This window comes from Pygocentrus nattereri, chromosome 17 (assembly GCF_015220715.1).
Source record: "Pygocentrus nattereri isolate fPygNat1 chromosome 17, fPygNat1.pri, whole genome shotgun sequence".
Classification (NCBI taxonomy): Eukaryota; Metazoa; Chordata; class Actinopteri; order Characiformes; family Serrasalmidae; genus Pygocentrus; species Pygocentrus nattereri.
This window is the reverse complement of record NC_051227.1, coordinates 35886323-35902433: the sequence shown is the minus strand read 5'-3', so window position 1 is coordinate 35902433 and position 16111 is coordinate 35886323. Positions and strand designations below refer to the sequence as shown.

Here is a 16111-nt window from a genome sequence, read left to right as displayed (position 1 = left end):
GTTATTCGAACAGTCTCTTTGTTTACTTGGCTTCAAACTAAATTTTGTTTTGGATGAAAAGTCAGGCAGGTCTTATTCTGCACAGGAGAAAGTTCTTCCTCATCCTCCTCCCCCACCACCCTGACAAGTTTTAGCTTGGGACACAGTTACTGCAAAGAAGACAAAAAGAAAAACGTGGGGAACATAATATGGCTGCAATTTCCTTTTCATTTCTTAAGAAGTCATTCATTATGGCTGTGATTGTACTGGCAGCAACTCAAGCCCTCAGAAATTAAAAGTGGGATGCCTTAGTGTCAGCGAGGAGAGCACCTCCATTGTTTACAGTAAGGCTGGTTAGCCATATCTCTTTCATGCAGTGAAGCATTATGTTGGTGTGTGGTAAGGCGTCGTAAGCAGGGCGCAGTGCCTTGAGTCCCTGGCTGTCTCTCTCCACAGATGGTTGCCATGAGGCTAATGACATTGTGCTGTCCAGAGCGCACACATGCAAATAAAGCTGCTTCTTGCTACATTGGTTAAAGACCACCCTCTGGCTCTGAGAAAACTGCCTCTGAAGCCTCCCTCTGTGCATCTGTGTGCCTTTTTTCATCAACTGCATGGCTGGCTTAGCATAATTTCATCTCATCACTGAGCCAAATGAACATCGGAATGAGTGTCCAGATAATTTTTTTATTCCATGACTTACATTTAGTTATTTTATCAGCTTCGGTCAGAGTGCGACATACAACTCATGAGAACATAACATGCGCTAAGTTGTCAAAGCAGGCTTATCACATTCAACAGATGTCATACAAAAGCACAAACAGCTCATGATATTAAGTATTGGCTTACACATTTTTGCAAACTGGATTGATGGGTTCGGCATCCGCTCTCTTGGACACCACAGGCCATGTCATTAATACACAACTTCTGCTGCACTGGGGTTCAACCTTCCAGTGGATGATCAGGACAAGCGTTAAAACTGCTGTTTTGCTTGCTCAAGGAACCAAATGAGCCCGTCTCCATAGTGGATTTGAGATGGAATGGTCAGCACTACCATGTATGTGATAACCAGCAGTTTGTTGCATTATTTTTGCTGTAAGACTGCACTTTCATCTTGTGCATATTGCTTTTGAACAATGCCTCAATTAACTTTTATGAAAAGGTTTATTTGTAATATACCTATTAGTTGTTGATTGAGCATAATCACTAACACAGAGCCAAACAGGGACATAAATTAAAATCTGCCATAAATATGCATTGTAACCCAGAAACATTGTCTTTGCATGGATGTAACGTTTTTTTAACTGTAGCTGTATATTATGTACCACCACTAATAAATTTGCAGTATTATAATCTAAATAAAATTATATTTATCTAAATCCTTAATTAAAAAAAAGAGAAAACAATAGTAATACCGGTAAACTCGCCAATCCTCCAATAGTTTATCATGTATGAACTTCAATTCCAAAAAACATGGGGAATTGCAAATCACAAAAAGCAGTGATTTGTAAATCTGTTTTCACCTGTGTTTAAATGCAAACGGTAGAAAGACAATATGTATAATGTTCACCTTTCAGCTTTGTTGTATTTTGTAAATTTACACTCATTCTGGAATTTGTGCTTGCAAGATGTTCCAAAAAAGTTGGGACAGAAGCAGTTTATGTAAGGGGTCAGGCCATGGTGCCATCTGCCAGTAGGGGGCCTGGGTGTTGTGCTAGGAGAATTGTTATATGCAGCTCCAAAAACTCCCAGAAGCCCTAGCGCTAATTAGTTCTGACCGGTTGCTGACCTTGACAAAAGCTTTTAGAGGGGTAACCCGTACAGTACTTTAGCCTAGGTGGGTACAAAGACAGTTCTCTGCACTTGGGCCTGCCACTCCCCATCCTTAACCACTGGTGGCCTCCCGTCATCCCTGGCCACCTACAATCATGCTTACTTATAAAAGAAGCATCAAAGCTTGCCAAAAAACAATTAAATAATGTATAAAAGCACTGTTTTATCAATGAGCAACTGTAAGAATTTGCATATCATCAAAAAAGTCAGAGAATGTGAAAAACGGCAAAAACCACAACTGACCTTTAATCTCTCCCTGCACTGTGTTAAAACTGTCATGCTTCTGTATTGGTTATCACTAAATGAGCTCAGGGACACTTTGATAATCTGTTGTTACTGAACACCACCATGGCAGCATCTACAAATGCAAGTTAAGACTGTTCCAGAAAAGCTGCAGACTTGCAAATGAACTGATGTGCAGAGGAAATATGTGCTGAGGTCTGAAGAGTTAACCTTTCAGACTGCTTATGGAAATAATGAATGTTGTGTTTGCCGGGCTTAAGAAGAAAAGGGTCCAGATTGTTGCCAGTGTAAAGTACAAAAGCCAGGATCTGTCATGATATGGGGGGAATTGGTGTCCATGGCCTTGGAAATTGGCACAACTGTAAAGGCACAATTAACCCTGAAAGATATATATATATATATATACATTTTGTAGCAATAATTGCGGCCTTCTTAATTACTTTTACGGAATATTCTTATTTCAACATGACAGTGTCAAGCCACACTCTACACGTGTTACAAAAGCTTGGTTGCGAAATCATCTTACTGTAGTCCACACCTTATTTTCATTGCAAGTGTGGCACATTGTGAAATGCGAAATATGACACCGAAGGCCTTTAACAGTTGCTCGGTTGAAAACTTGTATATAGAAAGCCTTTAAATAATGTCTTCAATTCTCAAATGATTAGTGTTGTTGAAAGGAAAGCTAATATAACATGGTGGTACACATGCTCCTGTCCCAAGAATTTGGAACATATTTCATGCATCAAATTAGCATATTTGAGCATATATTTACAAAAACGAAAAACAAAAGTTAAAACATCAAATCTTTTTTTTGTACAGTTTCAGTTTAATACAGGTCAAGCTGAATTTTCTAATCACTGCAATTTATTTTCATTAGCACATACTGTCACAACTTTTGTGGAATTAAAACTTATAGATACTGCTTAGAAAAGTGAAACATGCCACGAGTTCATTACTCTGTTGTGATGTGCTGTGCGTCTCATTTTTTTTGCCAGATATGACTTTAGAAATGACTTAATTTTATAATACATACATTGCTTTATGTACATTCATCATATAATTCTCTTTCAAAAATGTTCCAGAGCTTTAGGCCCAACATTTTTACACCTCAGGGTCCTCAGAGTAAAGGCTTATGTACTCTCAGCAATGCAGGATCTTAATGAAAGCCTTGCGGAACTCTATGTTGAAGGTGGTGTATATGATGGGATTCACAGCGCTGTTGACGTAACCCAGCCAGGTGAAAGCTGTGTAGAGTTCTGCTGGGACGTGGCAGTAAGTGTTCACTATGTGCGTAATGAAGAACGGCAGCCAGCATATGATGAAAACACCTGGAAAAAAAGAGAAGTGAGTCAGAGAAAACAGACAAGAAAACATGTCTGGTCATACTGAACAATGCAGGGCAAATTTCAGCTTATCAGATTGTATAATCATCTGTTTTTGTGAGTTGGTACTTGAAAACTAAGAACTGAATAGGTTATTGCAGTTTCATTTGCAGGGTTTTTTGCGAGTAATAGGGTTATATAATGATTTTGGAACTTAAAAGCTATATGTATTGCAGGTTTCAGGTGCAAATACAACCCAGTCTGCCTGAAAATGCTTGTTGCACATAAAACTGGCACACAAGCCTAAATATGCACTTTATGCTTCCTGTAGATGAAAACTGCAAAAAAAGAATTTCTTTTCCTCATACAAATTAATTTAAATGAGTATTGCACAAAAATGGACGGAGACATTGGAAGTGCAGTCTATTAAGTATTCAGGCCTGGGTTTCCCAAAAGCATGTTAGCATGTAGATCGTTGTCAAATGGCAAAGCAAGCATCACATGAAACATTCTCTCTACCGGTTGATCTTAGTACTACAACCCCAATTCCAATGAAGTTGGGACGTTGTGTAAAACATAAATAAAAATAGAAGATAATGATTTGCAAATCCTTTTCAACCTATACTCAATTGAATACACTACAAAGACAAGACATTCAATGTTCAAACGGATAAACTATTGTTTTTTACAAATATTCACTCATTTTGAATTTGATGCCTGCAACACGTTCCAAAGAATTTGGGACAGGGGCGTGTTTACCACTGTGTTACATCACCTTTCCTTTTAACAGCACTCAATAAGCGTTTGGGAACTGAGGACACTAATTGTTGAAGCTTTGTAGGTGGAATTCTTTCCCATTCTTGCTTGATGTACAACTTCAGTTGCTCAACAGTCTCCGCTGTCGTAGTTTACGCTTCATAATGCGCCACACATTTTCAGTGGGAGACAGGTCTGGACTGCAGGCAGGCCAGTCTAGTACCCGCACTCTTTTACTACGAAGCCACGCTGTTGTAACACGTGCAGAATGTGGCTTGACGTGGTCTTGCTGAAATAAGCAGGACGTCCCTGAAAAAGACGTTGCTTGGATGGCAGCAGATGTTGCTCCAAAACCTGTATGTACCTTTCAGCATTAATGGTGCCTTCACAGATGTGCCAGTTACCCCTGCCATGGGCACTAACGCACCCCCACACCATCAGAGATGCTGGCTTTTGAACTTTGCGCTGATAACAATCCGGACAGTCCTTTTCCTCTTTGGCCCGGAGGACACGACATCCATGATTTCCAAAAACAATCTGAAATGTGGACGCGTCAGACCACAGGACACTTTTCCACTTTGTGTCAGTCCATCTCAGATGAGCTCAGGCCCAGAGAAGCCGGCGGTGTTTCTGGGTGGTGTTGATATCTGGCTTTCGCTTTGCATGGCAGAGTTTTAACTTGCACTTGTAGATGGAGCGACAAACTGAGTTCACTGAGAGTGGTTTTCTGAAGTGTTCCTGAGCCCATGTGGGAATATCCGTTACAGAATGATGTGGGTTTTTAATGCAGTGCCGCCTGAGGGATCGAAGGTCACGGGCATTCAATGTTGGTTTTCTGCCTTGCCGCTTACCTGCAGAGATTTCTCCAGATTCTCTGAATCTTTTGATGATATTATGGACTGTAGATGATGAAATCCCTAACTTCCTTTATTGCACGTTGAGAAACGTTGTTCTTAAACTGTTGGACTATTTGCTCACGCAGCTGTTCACAAAGTGGATGCTCCCAATCATGAGACTCATCTGTTTATAATTAACCTGTTCACCTGTGGAATGTTCCAAACAGGTGTTTTTTGAGCATTCCTCAACATTCCCATTCTTTTGTTGCCAGTGTCTCAACTTCTTTGGAACGTGTTGCAGGCATCAAATTCAAAATGAGTGAATATTTGCAAAAAACAATAAAGTTTATCTGTTTGAACATTAAATATCTTGTCTTTGAAGTGTATTCAATTTAACATAGGTTGAAAAGGATTTGCTAATCATCGTATTCTGTTTTTATTTATATTTTACACAACGTTCCAACTTCATTGGAATTGGGGTTGTACAAAGCTTTTGGAAAACTGAGCCCCATTCAATTCGCCAGCGTGATGCCTCTCAAAGCAAGCTATAAACTGAAGGTAGGTAGTAAAGCATGTTGTTCATAAATGTCCTTTAACAATGGCAGCAGATGTAGTGGTTAGAGAGAAGCACATGTGCTTAATCAATATTTGCCAATAAAATAACAATTTCAACTCCTCTGGACTTCTCCTAGTTTCTGCTGTTGACTTTCCATGTTTTTGTTTCCCAGATTGTGTTTTCTGACCCAGAAGACAAATATGCCCCTTTAGAGTGTTTTGTTAAGAACTTTTATTAGCATCTCTGTCTCTACAGCACTGAACTTTTGTTTCTCTCTCTCTCTCTCTTTTTTTGTAAGCTAGTAAGCTTTGTGTTTCTATTTCACTGTGATTTTTTATAGCCTGTGCCTCATAAGCACAGTACAGTAGGTGATCCTTAGTGCACTTTGTGTGATTAGCTATCACAGTTGACACGAATAATTTAAAAAAGTAGTAATTACTGAAAAAAGAATACATTGTTCTAAAGGTATTCACTGATGTATTTACTCACAACAGATGAAAAGGAACCTATTCAGAATATGACTAAAAATTAATTTCTGAAATTCCCAACATGTTTTTTTTTTCATTGCTTACTTTTGGTCCACTACTGCATCCACAGTCCCCTGAGCAGGACTGCCACCTGTCTCTTGAAGGCAGCAAACAATTTGTCATATTCCAATTACAAAACTGTAAAGTGGAAATTAACAAGGTTTTGTTATTAAAATATGATTTTCAGTTGATGAACAATATGTTCTATCATTGCACAAAGTGTGCATGACTCCAATACAGCTTATTTCTGAACACGTTTAGTTCCATAATCCTTCCAAGGAGCTCAGAAGCATTGTGATAAACAACTGATCATCACAATGATCAGTCTACTCAGGCTTTAGCAGAGCTCAGAAACTCTGAGATTAATGACTGACCACATTGATTTATCAGTCTACTCAGGCTTTAGCAGAGCTCAGAAACACTGAGATTAATGACTGACCACATTGATTTATCAGTCTACTCAGGCTTTAGCAGAGCTCAGAAACTCTGAGATTAATGACTGACCACATTGATTTATCAGTCTACTCAGGCTTTAGCAGAGCTCAGAAACTCTGAGATTAATGACTGACCACATTGATTTATCAGTCTACTCAGGCTTTAGCAGAGCTCAGTAACACTGAGATTAATAACTGACCACATTGATTTATCAGTCCACTCAGACTTTAGCAGAGCTCAGTAACACTGAGATTAATAACCGATCACATTGATTTATCAGTCTACTCAGGCTTTAGCAGAGCTCAGTAACACTGAGATTAATAACTGACCACATTGATTTATCAGTCTACTCAGGCTTTAGCAGAGCTCAGTAACACTGAGATTAATAACTGACCACATTGATTTATCAGTCTACTCAGGCTTTAGCAGAGCTCAGTAACACTGAGATTAATAACTGATCACATTGATTTATCAGTCTACTCAGGCTTTAGCAGAGCTCAGTAACACTGAGATTAATAACTGATCACATTGATTTATCAGTCTACTCAGGCTTTAGCAGAGCTCAGTAACGCTGAGATTAATAACTGATCACATTGATTTATCGGTCTACTCAGGCTTTAGCAGAGCTCAGTAACACTGAGATTAATAACTGATCACATTGATTTATCAGTCTACTCAGGCTTTAGCAGAGCTCAGTAACACTGAGATTAATAACTGATCACATTGATTTATCAGTCTACTCAGGCTTTAGCAGAGCTCAGTAACACTGAGATTAATAACTGATCACATTGATTTGTCAGTCTACTCAGGCTTTAGCAGAGCTCAGTAACACTGAGATTAATAACTGATCACATTGATTTGTCAGTCTACTCAGGCTTTAGCAGAGCTCAGTAACACTGAGATTAATAACCGATCATATTGATTTATCAGTCTACTCAGGCTTTAGCAGAGCTCAGTAACGCTGAGATTAATAACCGATCATATTGATTTATCAGTCTACTCAGGCTTTAGCAGAGCTCAGTAACGCTGAGATTAATAACCGATCACATTGATTTATCAGTCTACTCAGACTTTAGCAGAGCTCAGTAACGCTGAGATTAATAACCGATCACATTGATTTATCAGTCTACTCAGACTTTAGCAGAGCTCAGTAACACTGAGATTAATAACCGATCACATTGATTTATCAGTCTACTCAGGCTTTAGCAGAGCTCAGTAACACTGAGATTAATAACCGATCATATTGATTTATCAGTCTACTCAGGCTTTAGCAGAGCTCAGTAACGCTGAGATTAATAACCGATCACATTGATTTATCAGTCTACTCAGGCTTTAGCAGAGCTCAGTAACGCTGAGATTAATAACCGATCACATTGATTTATCAGTCTACTCAGACTTTAGCAGAGCTCAGTAACACTGAGATTAATAACCGATCACATTGATTTATCAGTCTACTCAGACTTTAGCAGAGCTCAGTAACACTGAGATTAATAACCGATCATATTGATTTATCAGTCTACTCAGGCTTTAGCAGAGCTCAGTAACGCTGAGATTAATAACTGATCACATTGATTTATCAGTCTACTCAGACTTTAGCAGAGCTCAGTAACACTGAGATTAATAACTGACCACATTGATTTATCAGTCTACTCAGGCTTTAGCAGAGCTCAGTAACACTGAGATTAATATCTGATCACATTGATTTATCAGTCTACTCAGGCTTTAGCAGAGCTCAGTAAGACTGAGATTAATAACTGATCACATTGATTTATCAGTCTACTCAGGCTTTAGCAGAGCTCAGTAACACTGAGATTAATATCTGATCACATTGATTTATCAGTCTACTCAGGCTTTAGCAGAGCTCAGTAAGACTGAGATTAATAACTGACCACATTGATTTATCAGTCTACTCAGGCTTTAGCAGAGCTCAGTAACACTGAGATTAATATCTGATCACATTGATTTATCAGTCTACTCAGACTTTAGCAGAGCTCAGTAACACTGAGATTAATAACTGACCACATTGATTTATCAGTCTACTCAGGCTTTAGCAGAGCTCAGTAACACTGAGATTAATAACTGATCACATTGATTTATCAGTCTACTCAGGCTTTAGCAGAGCTCAGTAAGACTGAGATTAATAACTGATCACATTAATTTATCAGTCTACTCAGGCTTTAGCAGAGCTCAGTAACACTGAGATTAATACCTGATCACAACATTGATTTAATAGTCTATTCAGCATTTATTGGGAATGTCAATGTTTATACAGAAGGCATATGTTTAGTTCCTCTTTAGAATCCAATTAATCTGTTTGCTACTCACTGTGCTATGACTTTAAACTAACCACTAAACAAGTATTGTGGGAATTCTTTTAAGGACTGTTTTTAGTGGGTCTAATACCTTCAAAACTTTATTCTAGTTTTCTGAATACTGCCAATTAAAAATTAATGCTGCCACTTATTCCAAATACTTGTATTATATTGTAACCCTGTTAGCTACAGGTTTAAACTGAACAATCACTTCAGATGCAATAGAAGCACATCTTGCAGTCTCATTGAGGCACATTTTATGCTGTACTTTCTCTCATCCATAAATCTGGCCTGAAGTCTGCTTACCAAGGACAATAGCCAACATCTGAGTAGCTTTCTTCTCTTTCTGCTGAGAGATTTTACGTTTGTTGAAGGACTTAACAGATGTCTGCATTTTGCCGCTGGGAGAGACCTGTGTCTCGAACGCTTTTGTCACTTTGGGAGCCTCGTTGGTGTTTCCGTTTCTGGTAGGTTTGATCGAGGCCTCAGGAACTGCAGGCAGCATGTCTGTCTCGCTGTGGTTGGAGCCCAGCAACAGGCCATGTTGGCTGGCACCAGTCTGCTCAAGCATTCTTTGGTTTGCAGGCTCTGGGTTTGTAACTTCATCCATTTGGACATCTTCTCCATTGTTGACCACCTCCTTTATGAAAATCTGCAAGAAGAGACGTTTGGATTTGTATATTGAATGCTTGTATGATGTGTTAAAGGACATGACAGGACACTACATCCAGGGATGGGGAGTAGCTAAGTAACGCGCTACTATTTTGTAGCTAATTACAAATTTTAGTAGCTGGTATCTGTAGCTGCTACAGTTTTATGAAATATAACTAGTAGCTGTAGCCACTTCAAATTTTTGTGTAGCTATAGTGAAAGTTGAAATGGAAAAATGAACCACAGAGCGTGGCCGTTCACTGGGCTGGTGGCGATTGTGCAGTAATGACTGAGCCACGGACAGTTGGAGCAAACAGGCATGCGCTCGCCCCACGAACTGATCACCCCTTACTAGTAGGCTTAACTCAGGGGTCGCAACCGAAATGTTAGGAAGAGCCGTTTTTTCAACAAAAATCAAACCACTTTGGGAGGCATGACATTTCACGTCTGTTTTACCCTCTTGGCGGTAAGTATATCTCAGTATGGGCTGATAAACAGGCTGAAAATATAAACACAAACTCAGACTCACTTTAACCTTCAGCTCAGCTGTAGCCACTTTTCTCACATCTCGGGAAACTTCTCCGCGAGTTTCTTGTAAAACGTCTCTCGGTGTTTGACATTTTATGAGGTTGAAGTCGCTTCTCATCCTCCAGCTTCTCGCTCAAATTCTCCCGTTCCACCTTAAATGACTGCAGATTGTCCATCTTGATCTTCCATTTAAGGTGGAACGGGAGAATTCGAACGAGAAGCAGGAGAAAGAGAAGCTGACTTCAGTTTCGTGTGTTGCTGCAGATTAAACATATCAGCAAACCAGTGATTTATAAATGTAAATAAGTCCGTTCATCTCCAAATGATTGATGTTCGTCTTCTCTCTTTTTGCCGTTTCGTTATCTGCGTTGCTATAGTAACCAGCAGTCTGCACGTTAGTCTTCAGTGCTAAAGGGTGAATTAGCAGTTATGAATTAACTCCAGTGTTTAAGACCATTTATTGTGAAAACTGTGTTAGAACTGTGTGATGTAACGATTTTACAGCAGAGGAGGATTATTATGTTGTTATACATAGAAATAGTTCTGCTGTGGAGCTGCAGCAGCAGTGGAGCGATTATTCAGGCCTGCTTCTCACCCCAAGCAGAGTCAGAGTCACTGATGAGGATTTTGAGGCTAAAGTGTTGCTGAAGTTTAATAAAGACTCTGAATGTCATGTCTGTTCATAAACCAATCAGACATACCATTTATGACCACCTCCTTGTTTCTACGCTCACTGTCCATTTATCAGCTCCACTTACTAAATAGGTGCACTTTGTAAAAACCTGGAATGATTGACTTTGCATTTTATCTTAATTTTTGTTGGATATCACACCTTTGGGTGTGTAAGTTTGATGGTTGGTTACACTTTTTGGTGATCTTCTGTGTTTCTTTCTGGCACAGGATTAAATTCAGTGTCTTGTTCACATGATCAGTTGGGCATGTTGGGTTTGTCAGGTGGAGATTCACAAATGTTCTGGCAATCGCACTTTCAAAGTAGCTAAAAAGTAGTGCACTACTCTTTCTGGGAAAGTAGCTAAATTGTAGCTAGATACAAATTTGGGGAAAGTCACTATAAAGTATCTAACTACTAATTTTTCAGTAGCTATCCCAACTCTGACCACATCAAGCCATGATTTTCAGTAATTCAGTGAATATTAAGAAAGGCTATACTTTTCATTTATTGAAACAGACATGACAAAATCAGGCGCTTTACATACATTTCTCAATTGTTAATGCAGCCATACAGTTATATTGTTTTAAAATGATGTTTACTTTACAACGGAGTAGTATCCTGGTTAAAACCAGAAACCTTGGTTAAAACAGATCAGGGTGATGCTGTTATGAGCTATTGTTTTGAAGTAGAGCATATTGGTTCACCCACTGCCTCCCTATGGTAGCTTTCCTTTAGCTTCTTATAGAGCACTCTATAATGTTGACTCCTGAAATAAAACAATGACTGTGATGTTAAAACTCAGAATGTCTGCTTTAATGTGGGGGACATCTGTGTTGGGTGAACCATAAAGGAATCACAGCCCTTTTTATACATAGCCTCCCCAATTCAGTTGACTATAAGTAATCTGACAAAGTTGCTGCTCAGTTGTTTCTTTCCCAGCTGTGTTGTTGCATCATTGATTCATGCAAAACAGAGCTAACAAGACGTCTAAAGCTGATTCTAGATGTGCCATTTGCATCTGGTATCTGTTGCTGTTGTCTCTCAACATCAGTGCAAGTAAAGCAAGCAAAAGTCAGAAAAATCAGAATACATCAATCAGATACGGAGGCAAAACATTAGATATGGCAAAATCTGTCGCTTAGTTTGTTAAAAAGCAAGAATGCGCAAGATGATTGCCATAGTAGACAGCATGGTAGAATACAGTAGAGGACAACACTGTCAAAAACTGCCAAAAGTCATTAAGATTGCTTCAGCACAAGTCATATATAAGCCTTAAGATCAGAAAGGCCAGGTTACAGTTTCCTGTAAGGGTACATAAAAAGCCTGTAGAGTTCTGGGACCAGGTTGTATGAACAGATGGGATGAAAAACAGACCACTTCATCTAGGAAACAAGTTAGCATGGACATGTATAGCAGCCAGTGGAGCCTCATTTATCTTTAGAGATGTTGTGACTGATGACAGCAGCTGCAGGATGAATTCTGAACTATACAGTGCTCCGAACCAACCAACTGCCTCAATACAACGGATGAAGCTTCACTTTGCAGCAGACCAATAACACACAACATACTGTGAAAGCAGCTATGGGGTTTTTTAAGGCCAAAAAGCAGAGCAATCCCGACTGTCCAAGTCAGCCACATCACCTGAACCCCACCAAATATGCAATTTACTTACTGATGATATGGCTGAAGATAAAAAAGTCCCCAAAACAGCATAAACTGACAGTGGCTGCAGGACTGGTGGAGCATCACTCGTGAAGATACTGAGCATCTGGTGTCGTGTCTGAGTTACAGACTCCAGGCAGGAATTGAAGGCATTTGCAACCACATACTAAACATGACAGTTTCATTTAAAGGGCCAAATAATGGAAACCCAAATTTTCTTTCTTTCTTTTTTTTTAAATAAAAGGGTCTGATATAGTGTACAAGCACTGTTAAAGCTTAAATATGTTTCATTCACTCCTCCTCCTGTCCATACAGTCCAAATATAGAACATAACCTGCAAAAATAGTTCACACTGTAATATATATACTAAATACATTATTTTAAATATAATTTAAATATCTTAAATGTAATTAATTTGTAATTGAGCTGTGACTAATTATGTATATAAATACTTTTTCTTGTGGTTATAAGTGCTTTTTTTTTAATAACTTAAGGCACTTAATAGATTTAAGTATGTTTTTGGAATATATTATACATTTGCTTTAGCTATATATATTACTGGGTTATACTACAATGCACTTAAATGCATTTAAATTACATTTCCATATCACTCTATATTTCTCTTTGAAATTGGAACAGCTCACGTTGCAATATGGCAAACTTAAGCAAAAGTTAAGATATGAACTCTACTACACACACACACACACACACACACACACACCTTCTAAGCCACTTCTCCTTCTGGGTCATGCTGGAGACTATCCTGGCTGTCATTGGATGAAAGGCAGGACACACCCTGGGCATGTCGCCAGTCCATCGCAGGGCAGACAGACACTTTCACACCTAGGGGCAGTTTAGCATGTCTAAACGACCTGACTGCATGTTTTTAGACTGTGGGAGAAAACTCGGACCCGGAGGAAACCCACGCAGAAAGGACCCTGGTCACTCGGCTGTGGACTCAAACCTAGGGACTCGAACCCAGGCCGTCCTTGCTGTGAGGCGACAGTGCTACCCACCACGCTGCCCAACTCTACTACATTGAAACTTATTTTGAATGTATAACTTTGGATGTACTCACACTTAGCTTAGACTGCTAGTTGGTTGAATTATATTGCAACTGAAATGCAACTAAAATGTACTAAAGCATACTGGAAAAGTCATTGTAAAAATCTTTGATGTATACCTCTAAATAATGCACATACGTTGAGAATTATGGGTTTAGTATTAAGACATACATTTATTTATTTAGCAAAATAAAGTATCATTCAGAAAATGTATGGAAATTTGATTTCTATAAAATACATGAAAAATAAACAATGTACAAACCCCATTTCTGAAAACGTTGGGACAATTTGTAAAAAGCAATGCAAACAAGAATCTGTGATTTATTCATTCTTTTGAGCCTTTATTTAATTGACAAAAGTACAAAGAAATGACTTAATATTTTGGCTGACCATCTTGATTGTATTGACGCCTATAACACACTCAAAAAAAGTTGGGATGGACCAAAATAAGAGTGACAAGTTTATAGAATATTCAGCATCATTTTGAATCATTGCACAGCAGGTGAATTGGTAACAGGTGAGGGTTTTATGAGTGGGTATAAAGGGAGTGGCCTCCAGAGGCACTTTTCAGGCAAAGCTGAGTTGTGACTCAGCACTTAATTTTAGGAGAGAGTTGCCAAACAGTTCAATAAGAACATTTCTTATCTCCAGATAGCAAAGAAGTATGTCTAAATATACCCACATGGGCTCAAACGTACTTCGGAAAACCAAAATACAATTAAGCTGGTTATTAAAAATGGAAATCTTTTCTTTCTACTTTTACTTTGTCAGTTAAATAAAGGTTCCAGAGAATGAAAATCACAGAATCTTGTTTTGATTCTTATCCCAAATTTATCCCAACCTTAGTGGTCTCAGATGTCCTATTGATGTATGCTTCTTTGTCACAAGGGGATGTTTCCAGCCTGGACTGCTTTATAAATGAGCCACATACAACACAACCAATCAGAATAGAATTCATTTACATATATCAATCTTAAAGGCACGAAACCAGCCTGTTTAGTTCTAAGGGATAAAGAAATGTTGGAAAGGGTCATATAAAAAGTGAATTATTCATATACAACTTTTAAAAACATCATAAGTGGTCTTGAGAAAAGTGTAGGTTATAGGTCCTTAAAGATCGTATCAATTTTTTAGATTACTAAAAAATTCCACTAAAATGGAGGTACTATTGGAAAAAAGGGCCTCAATTTCTCTATCCTTTATCCTGTATAAATATAAATAAATACAGATGTAAATCGAATCAAAGCTGACATTCTGCACCTAAGTGCTTCATTTCAGATTCAGTGTGATGGAGTACAGAGGCAAAACAACAACAGATTGCTTACAGACTACACTGTACTTCCAGCAGAGAATAGATTCCTCCAGACTGGCATTTTAACAACTTATTTGAATGCAGTGGTGGACAGTAACTAAGTAAATGTAACTCGTTACTGTACTTAAGTAGTTTTTTTTTCAGTATCTGTACTTTACTTAAGTTTTTCCATTTCTGGGCGACTTTTTCCTTTCACTCCACTACATTTCAGAGTCTAATATCCGACTTTTTCCTCCGCTACATTTTGAGAAATCTGTCGTTCCTTTTGGTTTCTGTGTGTATAAAAACGTAACATGTCAAAACAAAAGAAGCGCAAAGCCAGAGCACCAATCAGGGCCCAGCGGTCACTTTGTTCTGAGCTGGTTTTGACCTGTTGGTCATACCGACCAAGTGCAGCACACGGTTCAACGTCAGCGCAGCAGCGTAAAACTTTGGGAGCACATGCGTCTATAAATGATGAACTAACCTAACTTTGTGTAAATAGACCACAATATAGAAATATGTCCACATATGCAGTCGTGCGTGTTTTGTGCTTATGATCATTTTAATAGACGTCAGCGTCACTAATTAATGACGTTCTATTAAAAGACTGGTTTACCTGGAGAGACGCTGGAGGACTTTCACCTGAAATGAGTTCATGAAGCCAGTCTGGTTATAAAAATGATAACAGGACATCAGAGCCAGAATTACTCTTTTAGTACTTTTACTTTATACTTAAGTACATTTGAAGGTAAATACTTTAGTACTTTTACTCAAGTGGAGGTCTAAAGGGAGGAACTTCTACTTTTACTGGAGGAATATTTTCACTTGGGGGTCTCAACTTTAACTCAAATACATGATTTGTGTACCTCGTCCACCTCTGTTTAAATGAATGCCAATCTCGGCAAAAGGGAAAAAACATTAGTTTCTAAATTTCCCTGACGTTGTAATAACAACCCCCATGAGTCATTTCAAAAGTCAAAGTCAGAGCTACAGCGAGTGGAAGGGATGGGTTGACAGCTTCCTGTCAGAAAGAAAGGTTCCCTGGGGAGAGTTATTGTTTTGAAAGGGAGAGAAAAAAAAAACTGACGTACCACATTTTTGTTATTAACAGGGAAATTCCCATTGGACTTGACGATGACAGTGCACAGCTTGACATCATCAGGGTGAGTGCATTTCTGAAACAGACGAGAGAGGAGCGCACGGTCACCAGTTTGAGTGATGTGTTCAAAGGAGAGGGCAAACGCCTGACATTTCCTTTTACAGCCGCCTTTCTGCTGAAGGCAGTAATAACCCACAGCACCTTACTTTGCAGACGCTTTACTTTGATTTAAAACATGCTGCAGTTAACAGTTGCAATCAAAGCGACATTTCATTGATTCACATATAAATGGGGGATGTCAGTCCTTTATCCTGCACCAAATGTACGGAATCGGAGGA

General features: G+C 38.8%; 1 protein-coding gene across 2 annotated transcripts in view; it reads right to left on the bottom strand.

Annotated features, from left to right (window-relative positions):
* Positions 1–650: 650 nt before the first annotated feature.
* Positions 651–16111, bottom strand: part of drd2a (dopamine receptor D2a) — a 42675-nt gene continuing 27214 nt past the window's right edge. Inside the window, exons 6-8 of one of the 2 annotated variants that reach the window (XM_017713054.2) lie at positions 15766–15849; positions 9109–9454; positions 651–3386 (exon numbers count right to left, since the gene is read on the bottom strand). In XM_017713054.2, the coding sequence (XP_017568543.1) occupies positions 3199–3386; positions 9109–9454; positions 15766–15849 (618 nt within the window). In that variant the 3' untranslated portion in view covers positions 651–3198. The remainder of the gene's footprint in view (positions 3387–9108; positions 9455–15765; positions 15850–16111) is intronic. The other variant, XM_017713055.2, reaches the window with a different exon arrangement.